The following is a 22756-nucleotide window of genomic DNA, read 5'->3' as shown; positions in this document are numbered from 1 at the left end:
TTTGCCAATTTTACACTATTCATGTGTGTAATTCAGTGACATGAATACATTAATCGTGTTGTACAACCATCGCCAATATGAGTTGTCAAATTTCCATCAAGCGTATACACTTAATGAATACTCATTTTGTGTCAGGAACCGTTGAAAATACTTTACATGTGTTAATTCATTTACTTCTCTCGACAATTGTAAAAGGAAGGTGCTATGACCATTCCCATTTTGTATGTGAGGAAACTCAGGTACAAAGAGGCTCAGTCACTTCTCCAAGGTCATTCAGCTGATCATTGTATCAGACTCAATTTCAAAAAGGCATTTTTGCAACATGAAATGAATATTGTTTAATTTGAATAAGACTTTGCTTATATTATATTATATTGACTGTAAATCTCTTTCTGTGATAAAACCTTTTGTTGTAATAGGCAATTATTGAATTATTATGGAACTTTTTTTGTGTTGATTATAAGTGGTAATTATGCTTCTGAAAATGTAGCTTACATATAAAAACAGAGTGATATCAAAGACGTGTGTTGTTTTTTTTTTTCTGTTTTCCTCTTTTGTAGGACAGAGTTCATTCAAAGAGGCAGGATTTCAGTTACTGGGGTTGGATTTCTCAACTACCTTTTGGAAACTTTTGCCAGCACATTCTTAAAACAGGGTGCACAGAAGGTAAGCCTTTTTCCACTTCAAACCAACATTAATTTTAAAGAACCATGGAAATTCCAATACGATTATTCACATCATTATGAACAGAAATAATGAGGAAAAAATACAGTCAATGAACAAATATAAAACTCATAGCAAAAGTAATTACCCTCACTAATTATTACATAAATGCAAATCAAAGTAAAGGACCATTCGAGGCTCATTAAGTTAAAAATATGTTAATGAAGACTATGTGATAACATGGAGAATACATAAGGTCTGATTAAGAGAAATAATCAGAATGAAAAACTGGATTTCTGGTACATGCAATATGGTAACAACTATTTAATATAAAAGACAATAGTAGCTAGTATTTACTGATTGCTTACTATGTGCTACTCACTGTTTAAAGAGTTTATATTTATTATTTTATTTAATCCTCATAAATCTCAGCAAATCTATTCTTGTTCTGATGTAGATGATGAAGATGCAGAGAGCTTAACTAATTTGCCCAAGCTGACATAGCTAGTAAGTGGCTGAGCCCGTATGTGGCTTACGTGGTTTAAGTCCATATCTGTAGAGCTTCAGAGCTTGTGTTCTTAACCTCCATCCTATAGTGTTTGTAAATGTTATGAACAAACTATATGAAAATAGCATGACTATCATGGTGCTGTCAGAGAAAAATACACAAAGCACACACACACACACACACACACACGGAATGCACAGAGGCAATAGGTGAAAATGCTAATAGTGATTCTATCTGGGTAACAGTGATAACCTTACCTTTCCCTTCTCTTTCCTTTTCCTCACTTACTAAATTTTCTATAGTCTGGTTATGTTACTATGTTAATGAAGAATAAAACTATTAATTCCAAAAAGTTCTTGTTCTGAAATTTTATTTTGATTTTTGTGATTATAGTGAGATTTGAAATTACCTGGGAGATCCCAAACCGGACATATTATCAAAGCTTCTTATTTGGTTTTCACATACCAACCCCCTCTGTCCACTCCTTCCTGACATGAGCCCTCCAGGCCTCTGCCTGGCCCATGCCCATCTCCAACTGTACCTCACAGAGCTCTCTGCTGTTATTCCCACATGATTAGCCCCCGAATCAGCACCATTCTCCTTTTTTCTTTTTCGTCTGTCCAAATCTTGCCGCCTCTTCCATGAAATCTCCCGAGTTCTTCCTGCCCACCACCCTCTCTTTTCCTCCTGGACACCTGTGGATCCTGATTGTCCATTCCTCTGTTTTTCAAACTGTGCTTGTAGGAGCTGCGTTGGAACTCTAATGTCCTTTGGATCCTACTTTAGATAGAGATGCTCTTTTTTTGATCTATTTAATCTATTTTATGTGGCTTTCCACATGAGTTTTTTTTTTTTTTTTTTTTTTTAAGAAAAAACAGTGAGTTAAGAGTAGGTTTGAAAAACTCTGCTTTACGCTCTTCATTTAGTACTTAGTCAATATCAGGTTGTACTGTTATTCAGTTTTTAGATAAATATATCTTATTTTTATGACTTCACAGTGTGATTTCCAAAACTCCTTTGGGGCAAGGTCCTTGTCTTATACACCTTTGTATGCTCAGTACAGTGCTGGGTATACAGCAGGTACTCAGAAAGTGTTGTTATTATTATTGTTGATTATGATCACTAATTTCTAGGGTTTATGTACACATTATCTTGTTGCTAGATAGGCTTATTGGTGGTCTAAAGAACCACTGTTGTGATTTCTGGGTAGTGGACCCTTGTTCTAGTTTTGCAGATCTAGGTTTGGGAATGAACCCAGACCAGGATGTGTTAGCCTGGGAGGCTGAGGGTGAGCAACGAGTATTCAGTACTGTTTCGTTCTCCATAGACATCCTGCCCTGGCCCAGATAAGGTGGTCTTCGGAGTGTACACAACCTGGTCTACATGCAGAACTGCTCCTGTCTATTTATATCTGGTGTTGAAGGGGGTAGTTGAGCTTCCAGAAGGTTTGATGTGACTTTCACTCACATCACTGCAGGTTATTCTGCTATATCCCAATACATGCATTTGTAAAAACCCCCATGTGCTGCAGAATAATACTACACTAATAATAATGGGGCTAATGAGAAAAATAATTTTGTTGCTATGTCCCTGATTTAGCTGACTTCTTATGCACCCTTTAGATCAGGATTGGTAAATTTTTTCTGTAAAGGGTCAGATAGTAAATATTTTAGGGCAAGAGGCAAAATCAAGGATATTAGATAGGTACTTATAAAATGAGAGAGAAAAAGAATTTCTGTAAATATTTTATTGACAACGTTAAAAATGTAATAACATTTGAATATAATTTCATGTAATATAGGTCTATGAATCAGAAGAATTACATTCTTTTTTTGAGGAGGGATAACGTTTAGCTGCATTGGGGCTCAAAGTTAGTACCCCCTATTATCAAATTAATGGCAAATGTTCCTTTGTGAAAACTGTTTCTAGCTCTAAAAAAAAAAGGTCATACAAAAACAGGTAGAGGGCTGGATTTGGCCCATGCGCTGCAGTTTGCCAATCCCTGCTTTAGATAATCACTGTTTGACTAACCTGAGTGGCTGTATATTTGACCTGTCCATCAATCTAACTTTTAACCGTATGGTGGTTGTACGCATTCTGATCCTGTGAGATGCATAAAGTGGACGTTATTACTCCTAGTGTATTGATGAAAAATGGCTTGAAGAGGTTAAGTGCACCAAGTATATGGATGGCTGCTTTCTAGCTGTCATGGATTGAGTTGTGTCCCCCCAAAATAGTGTACCAATTTGGTTAGGCCATGATTCCCAGTATAGTGCACATAATTGTCCACCATTTGGCCATCTGGTGTGATTTCCCTACGTGTAGTAAATCCTATAACTATGTTGTTAATGAGATGGATTATTGGCAGTTAGGTTGATGAGATCTACAAGATTAGATTGTCTCTTAAGCCAATTTCTTTTGAGATATAAAAGAGAGACATGAGCAGAAAGACAGGGGTCCCTCATACCATCAAGAAAGCCGAACCGGGAGCAGAGTGAGTCCTTTGGACCCGAGGTTCCTGTGCTGAGAAGTTCCTAGCCCAGAGGAAGATTGACGAAAAGACCTTCCTACAGAGCTGGCAGAGCTAACTTCCCCTAGAGCTAATACCCTGAATTTGGACTTCTAGCGTACTAGAATGTGAGAGAATAAACTTCTATTTATTAAAGCCATCCACTTGTGGTATTTCTGCTATTGTAGCACTAGATGGCTAAGATATCTGCCTTCCTTCCTTTCACAAATATATATTGAGCACCTAGTTTGTGCCAGGCATTATATTAAGTGTGGGCTAAGTGGACTTACTCAAGGGACTAGCAAAGTGTAGAGCCTGGACTCAAATCCCCCTCTTTTGTCATCAGGTCTAGTCTCTTGGCACTTCACTGTGCAGCCCTGAGATGAATGAAGTGGAATGCTTATCTACTCTGCATCATGGTACTTCACAAGTACTGCTCTGCATTAGATGAATTATGTTGTGGTTTTACTCCTCTTGCATTTTTTAGGATTCTTTGGATGCCAGGAACAGAAACTACTTTAGGCTAGCTCATTGTAAGGGTACAGGGGTGGTGAGGCTGGCAGGCTGGAGAAACGTTTAGGCTGGAAACTGAAATCTTCCTGGAACCTAGTAGTGTTCTTTCTTCAGCTGTTGTCTGAGAGACTCAGTACCTGTATTCTTCTTCTCTTTCTCTGCAGTCTGGCTTTCTCCACTCCCCAGGCTGTGTAGTAGGATGTGGCCATCCACAACATGAGTGTGCATTTTATCTAGGGCTCTGGCCAACAAAGAGACTGTCTCCTTATTTCTTTCATTTCCAAATTCTCTGGAAGGGACTGTCATTGACCCTGCATAGGTTAAGCACGACCAGGAGGGTGGAAGTCAGGGTATACAAATATGACTTATTATCTGCCATGACCACGTGGATCAGGGTTGGAGTGTCAATTCTCAGAGACAAGGTGTTGGGAGGGATACCTACTCCCAAAGTTCTCTGACATAGTCCCATGGTAGAGTCTATGCTCTTTGATGGCAAAGGGAGTGTTTTATTACATAGTCTCAATCTTTGTTCTCTGCAACCCATAGTACTTTGAATAGTACTCAATACATTCATGTGAAAATGAATAGAAAGGAAATAGTATGCACATTGAGGTACCCATAATATTCTTATGAATATTATTCTGGAAACCAAGTGACTTTAAATTTTTAAAGGAGGAACCAAGTGATTCCTCTTTATCCCCGCTATGGTATTTGTTACTCTTAGAAGTAAGAATATATTTTTCCGGCTAGCTTTTGTCTTATCTGACTCTCCATTTTCTTTTTAAAGAACCTTGGATTAATTAGTTAGCTTTTCAACTTTAGGAGCCACTCTTGCTTAAGTGTTTTTTACCTTTTATCCAAGTGGCAATGTTTTCTGGTATCGGCCTGCCTTCCTGATAAACCTTCCTGGCTGAGTCTGCATAGATAGCTCCTGTGAATGTCACTGTGAAAGTGTTTTAGGTGACTTTATTTTCAATTTAGGACTTCATCCTTGAGGCTCTTTAGTGGTCGTAAAGGTGGGAAAAAGCAAAATTAGGCACTCACAAAGTTTATATCTCTATGTTTGTAAATTAAAAAGCTGACCCTAGACATGGATCCCCAAGCTGAGGTCACTTGTGTTTCTGTGCCTGGGGCGGGGGCAGGGTGGGAGATGACCTAGTTCAATTGCTTTTTTCTTCTCCTTTCACCACTCTGAAGTGATTTGTAATTCGGGGACTTTCTGACACAAATGGTGACTTTTCACACACTACTTGGACCCCACTTTCCTTTGAGAATAGAGGTATGTGAGCAAGAGAATAGGGTTTTCCCCTTCCTAGTCAAATCAACAAGCATGTCCTTGAAACAAGCAGCTCTGGACTGAGCCCTCTGACCTTTCTGTTTCCCATTGTCTTTGTGACTTAGGATTCTCTGATGCTAAGTTTACTCACCCATAAAATAGGGGTTTTTAATGCGTTTCCCACAGATATATGTGAAAAAAAAAAAGCACTCAGTAAATGGAAGAACACAGGTCAAATATATATATATATATATATATGGTATTTATTAACATATTTATTTGCACTGTATTATACCTGCATTTTTTTAAGAATTAAAAAAATCATACATGTTCCTTTATCATACTTTATATATTAAAAAAAAACCCATTGCCGTAGAGTCAACTCTGACTCGTAGCGACCCTATAGGACAGCGTAGGACTGCCTATAGAGTTTCCAAGTAGCACCTGGTGGATTCAAACTGCCGACCTTTTGGTTAGCAGCCTAGCTCTTAACTCCCAGGGTTTCCATACTTTATAAAGTTACATGTTTTGTTTTATTTTTTCCCCTTCGAACTCCTGTGAACACATATAGTCTACACAGGTAGTCTCGGGACTTAAACTGCTTGCTTGCATGGGGGCGAGATGTGTCTGTTTAATACAGACAGAGGAGTGGAGAAATGCAGAAGCAGAAAACTCAGTTACACTGGAAAACTGGGAATGGCCATAGAAATGAGAGGACTATGAAGATGGTAATTGAAAGGGCCTCTGAATGGCTGGAAAGTATTCAGATTAAGACAGACTAGGAAGAAAGGCCTGGTGATCTGCTTTTAAAAATCAGCCTATGAAAATTATGGATCACAGTGGTTTAATCTAAAACCAATTGTGGGGATAAGCAGGACTGGGCAGGGTTTTGTTCCATTGGCAAGGAATCGTCATGAGTGGCAGGCCAGCTCAATGGCAGCTAACAACAAGAAGGAGCCTTTTTAGACTGTTTTTTCCCAATTGCCCCCACAGCAAAATTTTAATACCATAGATATACTGTCTAAGTGCTGTATTATATTTGTGCTTTATACCAAAAAACTGTTAATATTTTTTTACTACCAAGAACAAATTTTTGCCTCATTTCGATATTGTCCCTGTTGAGGATTCTTGCCTTTTACAGTAAAATTTCTGAAAGCTGGAACCTGTGTAAGGTGGGAACCTGTCAGAGAAGGAAAACTAAAATATTTTCCATTAATAGAGAGCGATAGAAAAGTGGTAAGACTGCACCCTGTCAAAGGTGGAAAACTTGCAAGATCTGGAAACATAAGGCGCGTTGAGTTCCAGCTGTCAGGTTCTGGCTCTCATGGGTTTCACTGCACTGCTTTAGATACAGCTATTTTTTCCCCCATGTGTCTGTCAGTTTGTCGTACGGTGGGGGCTAGTGTGTTGGTGCGATGCTGGAAGCTATGCCACAGGTATTAAGATACCAACAGGGTCACCCATGGTGGACAGGTTTCAGCTGAATTTCTAGACTAAGACAGTTTAGGAAGAAGGACCCAGCAGTCTACTTTTGAAAAGAATCAGCCAGTGAAAACTTTATGAATAGCAGCGGAACATCGTCTGATATAGTAGTGCGGGAAGACAAGCCCCCCAGGTTGGACGGCACTCAAAAGATGACTATGGAAGAGCTGCCTCCTCAGAGTAGAGTTGTCCTTAATGACATGGATTAAGTCATGCTTTCTGGACCTTCATTTGGTGATGTGACATGACTCAAAAGGAGAAGAAACAGCTGCAAACATCTGTTAATAATCGGAAATGGAATGTACCAAGTATGAAACTAGGAAAATTGGAAATCATCAAAAATGAAATGGAACGCATTAACATCAATTTCCTAGGCATTAGTGAGTTGAAATGGACTGGTATTAGCCACTTTGAATCAGACAATCATATGGTCTACTATAATGGGAAAGACAACTTGAAGAGGAATGGTGTTGCATTCATCACCAAAAAGAGCATTTCAAGATCTACCCTGAAGTACAGTGCTGTCAGGGTTAGGATAATACCCATATGCCTACAAGGAAGACCAGTTAATATGACTATTATTCAAATTTATGCACCAACCACTAAGGCCAAAGATGAAGAAATTGAAGGTTTTTACCAGCTTCTGCAGTCTGAAGTTGATCGAACATGCAATCAGGATGCATTGATAATTACTGGTGATTGGAATGTGAAAGTTGGAAACAAGAAGGGTCGGTAGTTGGAAAATAGGGGCTTGGTGATAGAAACGATGCTGGAGATCACATGATAGAATTTTGCAAGACCAACGACTTCTTCATTACAAATACATTTTTTTGACCAACATAAACTGCGACCATACACATGGGCCTCGCCAGATGGAATAACAGGAATCAAACAACTACATCTGTGGAAAGAAACAATGGAAGAGCTCAATATCATCAGTCAGAACAAAACCAGGGGCTGACTATGAAACAGACCATCAATTGCTCATATGCATGTTCAAGTTGAAACTGAAGAAAATTAGAACAAGTACACCAGAGCCAAAGTACAGCTTTGAGTATATCCCACCTGAATTTAGAGATCATCTCAAGAATAGAAGACCAGAGGAGTTGTGGAACGACATCAAGGATATCATACATGAAGAAAGCAAGAGGTCATTAAAAAGACAGAAAAGAAAGAAAAGACCAAAATGGGTGTCAGAAGAGACCCTGAAACTTGCTCTTGAACGTCAAGCAGCTAAAGGAAAAGGAATAAATGATGAAGTAAAAGAGCTGAACAGAAGATTTCAAAGAGTAGCTTGAGAAGAAGAAGTAAAGTATTATAATGACATGTGCAAAGAGCTGGAGATAGAAAGCCAAAAGGGAAGAACACGCTCAGCATTTCTCAAGCTGAAAGAACTGAAGAAAAAATCAGGCTTTGAATTGCAATAGTGAAGGATTCTATGGGGAAAATATTAAACATGCAGGAAGCGTCAACAGAAGATGGAAGGAATTCACAGAGTGACTATACCAAAAAGAATTGGTCGATGTTTAACCACTTCGAGGGGTAGCATATGATTAGGAACCAATGATACTGAAGGAAGAAGTCCAAGCTGCACTGAAGGAATTGGGGAAAAACAAGACTCCAGGAATTGACGGAGTATCAATTGAGATGTTTCACCAAATGGATGAAGCACCGGAAGTACTCACTCATCTATGCCAAAAAACTTGGAAGACAGCTACCTGGCCAACTGACTGGAAGAGATCCATACTTATGCCTATTCCCAAGAAAGGTGATCCAACAGAACGCAGAAATTATCAAACAATATCATTAATATCACACACAAGCAAAATTTTGCTGAAGATCGTTCAAAAGCGGCTGCAGCAGTAGTATATTGACAGGGAACTGCTAGAAATTCAGGCCAGTTTCAGAAGAGGACATGGCACCAGGGATATTATTGCTGATGTCAGATGGATCCTGGCTGAAAGCAGAAAATACCAGAAGGATGTTTACCTGTGTTTTATTGACTATGCAAAGGCATTCGACTGTGTGGGTCGTAACAAATTATGGATAGCATTGTGAAGAATGAGAATTCCAGAACACTTAATTGTGCTCATGAGGAACCTGTACATAGATTAAGGGGCAGTTGCACAGGGGGATACTGTGTGGTTTAAAATCAGGAAAGGTGTGCGTCAGAGTTGTATTCTTTCACCATACCTACTCAATCTATATGCTGAGCAAATAATCCAAGAAGCTGGACTATATGAAGAACAGGGCATCTGGTTTGGAGGATCTGTCATATGCAGATGATACAACCTTGTTTGCTGAAAGTGAAGAGGACTTAAAGCACTTACTGATGAAGATCGAAGACCACAGCCTTCAGTATGGATTACACCTCAACATAAAGAAAACAAAAATCCTCACAACTGGACCAGTAAGCAACATCGTGATAAAAGGAGAAAAGATTGAATTTGTCAAGAGTTTCATTTTAGTAGGATCCACAATCAATATCCATGGAAGCAGCAGTCAAGAAATCAAAAGACGCATTGAATTGGGAAAATTGGATGCAAAGGACGTATATGTTGAAAAGCAAAGATGTCACCTTGAAGACTGAGGTGCACCTGACCCAAGCCATGATATTTTCAATCGCCTCATATGCATGCGAAAGCTTGACAATGAATAAGGAAGACCCAAGAAGAATTGATGCCTTTGAATTATGGTGTTGGTGAAGAATATTAAATATACTGTGGACTGCTGAAAGAATGAACAGATTCGTCTTGAAAGAAGTACAACCAGAATGCTCCTTGGAAGCAAGGATGGTGAGACTGCGCCTTAGATACTTTGGGCACATAGTCAGGAGGGATCGGTCTTTGGAGAGGGACATCATACTTGGTAAAGTACAGGGTCAGCTGAAAAAAGGAAGACCCTCAAAGAGATGAATTGACACAGTGACTGCCACAATGGGCTCAAGCGTAATGATTGTGGGCATGGCACAAAAGAGGGCAGTGTTTCCTTCTGTGGTACGAAGGGTTGCTATGAGTCAGAACCAAGTTGAGGGCACCTAGAAACAACAACAACATCTTTTGAGCCCCTGCCTGTGCCCCTCCAAAGCAAAACAATTCCCAGCTCTTCCCCCCTCAAAAACCCACAAAAATTCTAAACCAAAATCTAAAGACCTTCTTTGGTGAACCCCTGCATGGTTGCTTGCAAATTCTTATATTTTGCTTTTCTGAGGAGCCTCAGGAGATAATACAGGTGATGATAATCTTGTCATGTGAGTTCTTTTTTAGCCCAGTTTGTCTTAGTGCTTAGAGACGACTAGAAATGCTGCAGAAATGCAGAGCTCTCATTATGCATTTGCATAGAGGTAGTTTTTTTTTTTTTGTAGTTTGTGAAATACATTTTCAATGTGTGATAAAATAATTTGTTATTTCAGCCACTTTCCTGGCAAGGCCCCATTATTAGTTCCATATTATTCTTATTGTGTTGATAGGGAGGCTGAAGCAGAGAGAGATTGAATTCAACAGCCTGTGAAATATTTGTCGCTGAAACAATGTGGGGAAGTCAAACAATTTGAACATTGCTTTGAAGAAGGTCTGGCCTAGACATGCCACAGCTAAAGAGATCTGAACATGCTGCTTTCTTTGGATGCATGCTTGTTATTTTAGCCTTAGTAAAATCCATTTTAATAACCATTTTAATAGTGGAAGATAATTCCTTGAGCCTGGAGAAAAAAGCGTAGTCCAAATGAGCATTTAAAAAATCTATATGGAAACTCTGGTGGCGTAGTGGTTAAGAGCTTTGGCTGCTAACCAAAGAGTTGGCAGTTCAAATCCACCAGGCACTCCTTGGAAACTCTTTGGGGCAGTTCTACTCCGTCCTATAGGGTGGCTGTGAGTCAGAATCGACTAGACGGCACTGGGTTTGGTTTTTTTGGTTTTATCTACTGTTTGGGTGCATCATTTTTTGCATTATTTATCTCTTGCTGTGTTATAAATTATCCTGGAATTAGCAGCTTAAAGCAACACACATTTATTCTGTCTCAGTTTCTGTGGGTCAGGAGTCCAAGCACAGTTTATTTGGGTCCCCTGCTTCAGAGTCTCGCGTGGCTGCAATCAAAGTGTTGGCTGGGGCTGAGGTCTCATCTGAAGGCTCAGTGGATTGTATTCTATTCCATACCTGCTCACAGAGTTGCTGGTAGAATTCATCCAACTTCCCTTGGCTCCTTGCTGTATGGGCCTCTCCATAGAGTGTCTTACAACATGGCAGCAAGCAAAAGGACAAGAGTGCTAGCATGTGGAAGCCTTTTGTACCTTAATCACAGAAGTGACACCTCTTCATCTTTTCTATATTCTATTCACTAACGAGTCACTAGATCCAGCTTACAGTCAAAGGAAGGGGATTACCACACGAAATCCATATCTGTTGCTGTTAAGTTGATTCCAACTTGTAGCGACCCTATAGGGCAGAGTCGAACTGCCCTATAGGGCTTCCAGTGGTGTAATTTTTACCGATGAGCCCTAGTGGCGCAGTGGTTAAGAGCTACGACAAACTATGGCTGCTAACCAAAAGGTCGGAATCGACTCGACAGCAATGAGTCTGGTTTGGTTTGGTTTAATCTTTATAGAAGCACACTACCACATCTTTCTCCCACAGAGTGGTTGCTGGGTTCAAACTGCTGAACTTTTGGTTAGCAACTGGGCATTTAACCACGGGGCCACCAGGCTCCTTAAAGGGGATAACAGAAGGGCATAAAAATCAGAGGTGGGGATCATTGGAAGTCCTGTCACAAGCTCCATACAATGCCCACCTGAGCCAATTTGTATGCCAAGTTGTATGCACAACTGTCCAGTTCTTTTTGGTACATATTGGGAATTGAATTAACTTGATGGCAATGGATTTTTTTTTTTAAGGGTTAATAGGAGCCCTGGTGGTGCAGCAGTTAAGAGATTAGCTGCTAACGAAAAGGTTGGCAGTTCAAATCCACCAGCTGCTCCTTGGAAGTCCTATGGGGCAGTTCTACTCTGTCCTATAGGGTTGCTATGAGTTGGAATGGACTCAACGGCAAAGGGTTTGGATTTTTTTTAAGGGTCAATCACATCTCATAACCTCACCACTGGCATATAAAGAAATTATGTCACATATTTAGATATTTATTAATTCTTTTTTTATTGTGGTAAATATGTATATAATGAAACATTTGCCATTTCAACAATTTTCATAGGTACAGTTAAATGACATTATGTTCATCGTGTTGTTCAACCATCACCTTCATTCATTCCCCAATTTTTTCATCTATTAATTTTTTTATATGCACATAGGCACAAATGGAAATGCTGATGGTGTAATGATTAAGAGTTATGGCAGTTCAAATCCACCAGGTGCTCCTTGGAAGCCCTATGGGGCAGTTCCGTTGTGTCCCATAGGGTTGCTATGAGTCGGAATCAACTCGACGGCAGTAAGTTTAGGCACAAATAGTTTACTCAGTGTGTTCTGTAAGTGTGATTAAATCTCTGCCCTTTTGGGTGCTCTGACCATGAATTGCATGCACAGTTCACTAAAGGCAGAGCTGACAATATTTCAAAGGTAGGATTTAGCTATTTTACGGATAGCACCAGGCAACCAGGATCCTCTTACTCAGAGCTGGATGTGGGACCATTTAAGTGTAAACTATGGGTCCCATCCCTAAAATTTGAAGGTGAGGGGCTTGCTAGAGAGTCTTACACCCTGATCATGCAAGGATGGGTGTATCTCTAAAGTTTTGAGCTAATCCCCACATACTCTTCTTGTTAGTTGCCGTAAGTCGATTCTGACTGATGACAACCCCATATGTGCAGAGTAAAACTTCTCCACAGGGTTTTCAAGGCTGTGACCTTTTGGAAGCAGATCTCCAGGCCTCTCTTCCAAGGTGCCTCTGGGTGGGCTCAAGCTGCCAACCTTTGGGTTAGTACTTGAGCACTTAACTGTGTGCACTATCCAAGGGCTTAATCCCCTTAAAAAAGACAGTCCATTTCTAACCTGCATTATGCTAGTTAACAAGTCACTAATTTCACCAGTGAAAATCACAGTTGAACAATCATGATAATTATCAAAGTCTCTGGTGTTTTTTTTTTTGTCTGGTGTTTTTCAAGGGTAAAGATAACTGAAGTCTCTGGAGAATGAGGTTGCTGACTAGAGTGCACACAAACAACCCCTGGAGTGGAAGCCTACAATGAGGCAACGGTGACAATACCTGGAGTATAACATGAACTGCCTGAGCTGAAATATGTTAAGGCCAATTATAGACATCCTGACAATTAGATACCAAGTATCAACTCCTGAAACAAAAGCATGATATGTTCAGCCTTTAGAAATGTTCAGTATGAAACAAGGTTTTAGTTGTATGTTTAACACAAGGAGTGAATGTAAAGTTTTAGAGAAAGGCTTCTTGACCCATGATCTGGTTTTCTTACTTCACCTCTTAGACCCTTAATTTCCTTAGTCTCTAAAATGCAGTGATAGTAGTCCTACTTCATCGGGTTACTTTAAGGATTAAGTGAGATTACATACATAAAACATGCCTCACACATAGAAAAACCTCAGTAATTATTAGCATTAAGAGTTCTTTGTTAAAGAAAAAAAAATCTTTGATGGTTACGAGGGACGGGAGGGGCAGGGAGGGGAAATCATTAACTAGATAGTAGACAAGTTAACTTTGGTGAAGGGAAAGACAGCAAACAATATAGGGGAAGGCAGCACAGCTAGACCAAGGCAAGTTATAGAAACTTTCTGGACACATCTAAACACCTCGAGGGACCGAGTTACTGGGGCAAAGAGCTGGGTACCATGGCCTTGGGGGACATCTAGGTCAGTTGGCATAAAAGTTCATAAAGAAAATATTCTATATCCTACTTTGGTGAGTAGCATCTGGGGTCTTAAAAGCTTGTGAGTGGCCATCTAAGATACATCTATTGGTCCCGTCACATTTAAATCAAAGGAGAATAAAGAAAACCAAAGACACAAGGAAAATACGAGTCCAAAGGACTAATGGACCACATGAATCACAGCCTCCCCGAGCCTGAGCCCAGAAGAACTAAATGGTGCCCGTCTACCACCACTGACCACTCTGACAGGGATCACAATAGAAGGTCCTGGGCAGAACAGGAGAAAAATGTAGAACAAAATTAAAATTCACTAAAAAAGACCAGACTTACTGATCTGATGGAGTCTGGAGGAACCCCTGAGACTATGGCCCCCTGACACCCTGCTAACTCAGAACTGAAGCCACTCTCAAAGTCTGCCTTTCAGCCAAAGATTAGGCAGGCCTAGAAAACAAACAATACACGTGAGGAACGTGCGTCTTAATTTAATCAAGTACATGAGACCAAATGGGCAACATCTGCCCAAAAGCAAAGATAAAAAGGCGGGAAGGGAGAAGAAAACTGGGCGAATGGACACGGAGAACCCAGGGTGGAAAATGAGAGGGGGAGAGAGCTAACGCATTATGGGGATTGCAACCAATGTCACAAAATAATCCGTATATACATTTTTGAATGAGAGAAACTAATTTGCATAGTAAACTTTCACCTAAAACACAAAAAAATTATAAAAAAGAGTTCTCTGTTAAGAAGTATATTTTTATAAATAGATAGCTTTTTAAATACTCACCTCAACAAAAATTTTAGATATGCAGCAGTATAGGTCAAGTATGTATTGTTACAGTTTATAATTTTTTGTATCTTTTTCAAATTACATATGTATTTAGTATTCATTATCAATTTTTGATAAACTGATAATGAATTTATCAAATTTTGATAAAGCACAATGAAGAAAACACGAGTCATCCATAATTATAATACTCAGTATATCCACATGTAACATTTTGGTATAGATCTTTCCATGTATTTATGTGTGAGTTTGCATACGTATGTGTATGTATGAGGTGGTTAAAAACAAAATCAGGATTATTCTATACATATTATGTGGTCTGACTTTTTCATTTATACTGCGAACCTTTTTTCTGTGTCATTCCATATTCCTTAAAAACATGATTTTGATGCCTGAATAATATTCCATCAGCATAAAACCTGTTATTATTGGTTTCTATTTTTTCACAATTATAAATAACATTGTGGTAAATTCTCAAATATAAGTCCTTGTGTACATTTATGGTTGCTTCCTAGGTTAAAGAGTATGCACATTTTTAAGACCTTTGATACTTACTGCCAAATTTTCTTCCAAAAGTATTAGGTTGATTTATAGCTTCCACCACTAGCTGGCACTGGGCATTATCATTTTTTTTCTGATGTATGCCTCAGATGAATGACTTAACCTCTTAGAGCTCCCATTTGTCATTAGGAAAGTAGGGCTGTTTATTCTCACCTTATAGGATTTTTGTGAAGGAGAAATGAAATTTTTAGCTCCTGTTGTCTGATTCCTGCTCTGAAGACAGATGATTCAAAGTTAATGATTTTGTCATTAACTGTTTGATCTCGGTCCCTCTCCAAGCTTTTTAATTGTGTTGCCTTGGACTTGTTGCTGTGAGATGCTCAATTCCTTCTCTGTGAGCTGAATACGTAGTAGACATGCATGCATGGGTAGTCACAACCCTAAAAAAGAGCGGGCATTTCAAAACCCAATAATTCATAGATAGAATAAAAAGGCAGATCATACCATCATTCAAAAGAATATAGAAAAGTCAAAAGTATGGCATAAGAACACCAACGTAACAGTATGCGGAGTATATATCGGAAACTTGTGTTTTCTGCTTGTTATTTATGTGAATTCTTTCAAGATTCTTTGTATCACTTGAACCACTTAAAGGAAGTGATGAGATATATTCTCTCCCTCTAGTCCCAGAGAGTTTATTTCCCAGTTCTACATTTGTCTTTATTGGTGGATAGTACTTTTTAAGCCCTTTCCATTCTTGAGTGTTCAAATAGATTGATTTGGTTGATATTTGTTTATTAGATATCAAGAGAATATTACTAAGAATTCGGATTTTTAACTTATTTCTTTATCAGTTAAATGATAATAACTGATGTCTTCTTACATACCTCCGTCATCAGCCCTGCTCTTCTTTCCATCATCCCTAGAGTTGTAAAGTCCCACGAAATCTAGCCTTTGTAGTGAAAACATCTTTGCGAAAATGAGTACTGGTATTCTGCAAGTGGTGTAGTTTTTGTTCCTTCCCCTGAGTTTAAAGCAGTTCCATTACCTTGACTGTTAGGCTTAGGAATCCCAAATCCCTCAATGGCTCATTTGAATTCATCCCTGCTGTGATAGACTTTGCTCAGTGGTAAAGCTTTTGGGAATCCCTTAAATCAGCTCGCTGAAATTCTGGGACATTGCCTTCTATGAAAGTAGATGAAACCTGGGAGGTTAAGCTCTTGTCTGAAATGACAGAAAGTGGTTTCTTGAGCTGCAGATGTGTTGAAGTTGTTATTTGTGTAGTGACCATAATGCGTGTCTGCACACAGCAATGAGGGGTTCGTGGACCAAGGTCAGGAGCCTTAGGCCCCGGCTGTTTCTTTGCTGTTCTTTAATGGCCACATTACTCGGACTAGTTGCTCTGACCTTCACTAGTTACCTCACTTTCAGCTCTGACGTTGAAAGATCTTTTTATCCCCCTCTTTTCCCCAATCTCTAAACATCAAGATATTTTTATTTGTCTGACAAATAAATATTCCTTAAGTCTGCATAAAAATTCAGGAGTTTAAGCGAAGTAGAGATCCAAGAGCATTGGAGGTCATTCACATAGCAAGTGGGTGGTCAAAGGCTGGAGTGGCACTTTTAATGACATGTATAAAAAGAAGAAACATGCTTTTATGAAATACTGGTTCGCAAGAGGAAGTGGTAAGCCTGTGGTATGGTTGTTACAGTTTCATCTTATATTCACTTGAGTTAAGCTTCATATTACAAAGGCCTGTAGGTCTTCGAGGTATTGTTGCTGAGGAAGGGATATGTTGGCCTGTTCTTAATCCATGCCTCTTTTAAACAGGGACTGTTTTGGAAACTTTGGAGAAAAACAGATATAATAGCTGTAATTTATTGAACATTTACTGTGAACTAAGCTCTGTATTGTTTTGTGAACGTTTAGTCCTCCCAATAACCCTCTGAGGTAGAGTCTGCTGCTATTCCCACTTATCCATTTTATAGATGAGGAAACAGAGGGAACACAGAGGTTAAGTTACTTGCACAAGGTCATCAGCTTATAAATGGCAGGCCTGGAGTTTGAGTTCAAGTGGTTTGACTTCAGAGCCCACCCTCTTAACTGCCCTGTGCCTTGATTCTGTGACCTATAGGATGGAATCCTTTCCCCCAGTGAGGCTGGGTGAGGAGATGAGACAAGAACCTGACTTCTCCCCATCAGCATTGGTTGTACACATGACCTTGAAGTCAATATTCATTACAGAGAGAACGTCCTTGCCTTCATAGCACCTACGGTGATACTTGCTTACTTAATGGCCCTCTTATCCTACCCGCAAAGAGGGATCTTTGGAGATTTGGGAGAGGTGTTCTGCCTATTATTCTGGATGGAATTTCCCACCAATGTGTTAGTTTTCTGAGCTGCTTTCTCATTGTGTTGTGCTAAATTCAAAGACAATGAGGAAATAGGAATTCGTGGCCATTATAAATCTTCACACACCTTGTAAAGCAGGCATAGAATTGAAAGCTGAAACGGCTTTGGCCAGGCTGCATTGGAATACCAGAAAAATAAGGGATGCGTCTGCGGACTGTATGCACTAAGAGAATTTGAAGTGCAATATATGTCGTAGGTCACAGGTATCAGCCCTCGTAGGACTGGGCTGAGAATTCAGCTAGGCTCTTTGTGCTAAATTAAGACTCTTAGTTTGACCAGTAAAGCCAGGAAATTGTCATTCAGGCACCTCAGGTCAGGGGTTAATATAGAATGCAGGGCAGTGTAACTTGAATTGTGAATGTCCTTTCATTTCTTAAAGGTACATCCAATCATTAAACTTCATTTGTGTGCTTAAGCCCTGAAGCATGCTAATTAAATGCTCCTTGAGCTGAGGTGCCCAGCTGTTCCCCTTGATCCTTCTTCCTCCCTCTGACTGTGGTGATTTCTTATTCTGACTCTTCACTCTATGGTGGAATCTTGTCTCCTGCTGAAGGACCTCTTTGATTGTGTCCACCCTTTGCGGGGCTTTGGGGAATAGGCAGAGCCCCAGGGAGGTGATGGGGAAGAGGCTGGGGTATGTGCCTGTGGTTAGGCAAAGAAGGAAGCATCGCTTCCAGTGAGCCCAGGCTTGTTGGATTGACTTTTTTTTTTTTTGTCACTTCCAATTTCTCAGATTCCAATTTGCTGCCTGGTATTGGATCCCTTATTCCTTGGCCAGCTTTTTTAGGTTCTGGCTAACCTGTTTTTTTCTATTTTTCTCTGAATTTCCTTAGTAAAGGAAAACAGTGGCTTTTAAAGAGTTAATTAACTCCTTTCATAATGATACCCAGTTTAAGAAGAATTTAAAAGCTATAATTAAAAATTTTCTTGATCAGTGGCCTTTGCTGGGGATGCAGACTTTAAAGACATTAACTGTTTTTTTTTTTTAATTCTCTGCACTTCTTGATATGTTGGGAATATTTTTATGATAAAAATTGTTGCACTTCTCCCAGAAAAGACTCTTTTGGACATGAATATTTTAAATTATACTTCTAGCAGAGCCATCTTTGTTCATTTGCCCTAGCTCCCTTTGAAATCAGCAAAATACCCAGCGGTGTGAGCTTGGGTGAGCACCTCATTTTCTGGTTCTCACTTTCCACATCCGTAAAGTGAGAATAATGTTGGAACCTACTTTGCAGTGCTCTTGTGAGAAGTAAATGAGTTAATATAAATAAAATGCTTAGGACAGGACTTGGCACGCAGTAAATGATCAGTTGTTATTATTGTCACTATTTGAAAAGAAAAATGCAAGAAAGTGAAAGCACAAGCTTATTTTTCCCATTATGACATTATAGACAGATGGTTAGTGGTTATGATGAGTCTGTCTTTGGGGTCGGTCCTGCCTGGGTTTAGATTGCTGCATCCGTCCTCCCTCAGAGACTATGCACTAACCTAACCTCTGTCTGGGTGAAATGTGAATAATAGCACCTATACTATGAGTATGAGAATTGAATGAGATAGTGTAAAAACAAGTGCTTCAAATACCTTGGCACACAATAAATGCACCATAAATGACCATTGTTATTGTTGCATTCTAACTCAACTATAATGACCAAATTGGTGTATTTCCAGTCCTTTTGATGGCAGATTTTAAACAGTCATAATTACAGTACAATTTTATGTCTTGCTTTTTCCAAGCAATATTTTATCCCAAATACCTTTCATAGTAACTACATAAACTTCAAAGCCATCATTTTAACGACTGCATAATATTTCATTAAGTAGTTACATAGTAATTTATTTCACTGTTTCTTTAGTATTGAGCATTGAGGTTATTTGCAAGTTTTTGCCATTGTGAATGAGACTATGTGAAATACCTTGATATGTAGTCTCTTTCATATCTTGCATCATAACCTTAGAAAAGTTCCCCTGAAGCACTCTTATTGTATGTGGCTATTTTTATGATCCTTTGAATGCATTCTTTGTCTCCCTCACTAAGTGGCTAGCTTCTGTGTGGGGCTCTCCACTTGATCCCCAGCTTCCAGCACATAGTACTTAATGAATATTTATTGAATTAATGAACACACGAATAAATGATTACATTATTTCACCAAAAGATGTTAAGACTTCTTTATGTCTTAATCTTTTGCCTTTTAAAAACATTTTTAAAAGTCTAGGAACTTCTTACCCCATCTAGGGGTGATAGGAAAGATGAAAATAACAGGTAATATTTACTGAGCATTTTCTGTGCACCAGGAATCATGCTGAGTACATTAAATACATTACCTGGGTTCAATCCCTGGCCGGTGCACCTCAGGCACGCCACCACCTGTCTGTCAGTTGAGAGTAGAAGCTTGGTACTGTTATGATGCTGAACAGGTTTCACTGGAGCTTCCAGACTAAGACAGACTAGGAAAAAAGGCCTGGCAATCTACTTCTAAAAATCGACCAATGGAAACCTTATGGATTACAATGATCTGATTCTCAACCAACCATGGGGATGGCACTGGACCAGGCAGTATTATATTCCTTTGTACATGAGATTGCCATGAGTAAAGGGCCAACTTGATATCAGCTAACAAGAGCAGCATCTGCCTGTTCCTCAAAACAGGTTTCTAAGCAGGCAATAGATGATTGGTTGTGAGAAATGTCATGGATGGGTTGTGGCATTGGGTGGAAAGCTGACCTCGATCAGTGGTGAGCAAATGATTTTGCATGAAGTCCAAGTCAGGCAAAAATAAAATTATATACAGGTCACATGTTTTCAATTTCAAAATGAAAATAGACTAAATGAGACACGTTGGGGTTGGAGAAGTAATGTTATGAAACAGAAAAATACCGATGACCACATTGTCACTGCTTTTCAGCTACTAAAATGGTCATGTTAGGCCAGGGTTTATTTGAAAATTGGCACCATGGAAATGGCTTAGTGATCTTTCTTTTTGATATTTCATCATGACATCTCTCTAAATCAGATAGGCCACTTTCATTCCTTTGCTGAGGACTGCCTATCTGGACTAGATAATATCAGGTCCTTTTTAATGTCTTGACGTTATTATTTGGGGCTATATTCTTCTTCTTTATAAACTGTGAGAATTAAATATTCTCCTTAAGGAGAGAGAAAGCTTTATAATGTGAAGCAAAGTCATCTGAGTTATTATATCAGTTTAATGTTCTGCAGTACACCTAAAGATTTTGAGTTACTTATCAAAATGGAATGAATCTTACTCGAGAGTTCATTAACCACTATGGGAAAGTTATATTGAAGTCATACATTCCATTAGGATATTCCTACATGAAAAGCAATGTGTTTAGAATAATTTGTAGATGTGATTAAATATTGATTCGTGTACTAGGAATGATTCCTTTTTGTTTGGTGGCAGGACTAAAATAATATGATTTATCAAGCTTTTGGAACATAAGCAATCAGGATGGGGAGAAAAAGCACCTGTTATGTACCCAGTGTTACAACAGGTATTTTCACACACAATCTCATCTAAACCTCCCCTTCCCCATCTCCTGGTGGTATAAGATCCTGGGCTCTCAGGCCTAATTGCCTAGGCCAAATCGTGCCTCTGCTTCTTATTTACTGTGTGAATTTAGACAGGATGTTTAACTTCTCTGAGCTTCTGTCTCATCTAGAATAAAGAAGATAATACTCCTGCTGGGCAGCTGGGAGGATAAAATAAATTAATGCAGATAAAGCAGTCAGCACAGTGCTTGGCACACAATATGTTTCTAAAAAATTTTATTGTTATTACTATTTGGTGTTATACCAATTTTATAGATGAGGATCTTATGAATCTGAAAGAAATGGATAGCATTAGTTTAAAAATGCTTTATTGTGACAAAAAAATCTCTTCCTGGAGAAGCTCTGAGCAGTGTTTCTCTTACTTTTGACAAGGAAACTCAATGGAGATTCATTCGTTCATTCATTCATGCACAGTGATGTTCACTATGTGCTGGGTTCTAGTGTAGTTTCTGGGGATTCAGCTGTGAACGCTGCCAGGTCTCTCTCTGATCTCATGGAGCTTAGACTCAAGCGGGCTGGGGGCAGGGTGACAGACAGTATGAAATACAAACACAAATGATCATTTCCTATAGCGATGAGTGGTGCAAAGATAGTATGGCAGGGTGATGACATACAGACTATGGCTGGGCTGTTGTTTTGAGGGCATTCAGGCAAGTCTCTGAGGGGGTGCTGCTTGGGTTGAGATCTGAAAATTGCAAGCAGCTAGCCTGCCATGTGAAGATCTGGGAGCTGTTCTTGCTAGAGGGAATAGTGAGTGACAAAGAAGGAACTGAGCATCTTCCTGGAGTAGAAAGCAAGCCTGTATGGCTGTAGGGTGGTGACGGGAGAATGAGGAAACTGCGATTGAAGGAATGGGCTGGAACCAGATCATACAGAGCCTTGTGGCCGTGATGAGGAGTTTGGGTTTCATTATAAGAGCAGTGACATACCCTTGGAGGGTTGAAGCAGGATCATGTCATATTCTTGTTGTTGTTTTTAGGTGCCGTTGAGTCGGTTCCAACTCATAGTGACCATATGTACAACAGAACAAACCACCGCCTGGTCCTGTGCCATCCTCACAATTGTTATGCTTAAGCCCATTGTTGCAGCCACTGTATCAATCCATCTTGTTGAGAATTTTCCTCTTTTTTGCTGACCCTCTGCTTCCCAAGCATGATGTCCTTCTCCAGGGACTGATACCTCCTGATATGTCCAAAATATGTGAGGTGAAGTCTCACCATCCTTGCTTCTAAGGAGCATTCTGGTTGTACTTCCTCCAAGACAGATTTGTTCGTTCTTTCGGCAGTCCACAGTGTATTTGATATTCTTCACCAACACCACAATTTAAAGGCGTCAATTCTTCTTCGGTCTTCCTTATTCACTGTCCAGCTTTCACATGCATATGGTGTGATTGAAAATACCATGGCTTGGGTCAGGCGCACCTTAGTCTTCAAGGTGACATCTTTGCTTTTCAATACCTTAAAGAGGTCTTTTGCAGCAGATTTACCCAATGCAATGCATCTTTTGATTTCTTGACTGCTGCTTCCATGGCTGTTGATTGTGGATCCAAGTAAAATGAAATCCTTGACAACTTCAATCTTTTTTCCATTTTTCATGATGTTGCTTATTGGTCCAGTTGTGATGATTTTTGTTTTCTCTATGTTGAGGTGTAATCCATACTGAATGCTGTGGTCTTTGATCTTTACCAGTAAGTGCTT

The 22756-nt window shown here is 39.4% G+C and overlaps 1 protein-coding gene across 8 annotated transcripts in view; it reads left to right on the top strand.

The window, feature by feature from the left end:
• Nucleotides 1-22756, top strand: part of PRELID2 (PRELI domain containing 2) — an 88934-nt gene that overhangs the window by 51580 nt on the left and 14598 nt on the right. For 6 of the 8 annotated variants that reach the window (XM_003404823.4, XM_023550291.2, XM_064277738.1 and 3 more), the window contains one exon: nucleotides 561-666. The exons of 1 other annotated variant lie outside the window; for it this stretch is intronic. In XM_003404823.4, coding sequence (XP_003404871.1) covers nucleotides 561-666 — 106 coding nt within the window. Of the gene's footprint in view, nucleotides 1-560; nucleotides 667-13058; nucleotides 13503-22756 lie in introns of those variants that run through there. One more of the 8 variants, XM_064277744.1, reaches the window with a different exon arrangement.

This window comes from Loxodonta africana, chromosome 2, assembly GCF_030014295.1.
Source record: "Loxodonta africana isolate mLoxAfr1 chromosome 2, mLoxAfr1.hap2, whole genome shotgun sequence".
In the NCBI taxonomy this organism is placed as follows: Eukaryota; Metazoa; Chordata; class Mammalia; order Proboscidea; family Elephantidae; genus Loxodonta; species Loxodonta africana.
Note: the sequence above shows the minus strand (reverse complement) of the source record. Positions and strands in the feature narration are given on the sequence as shown.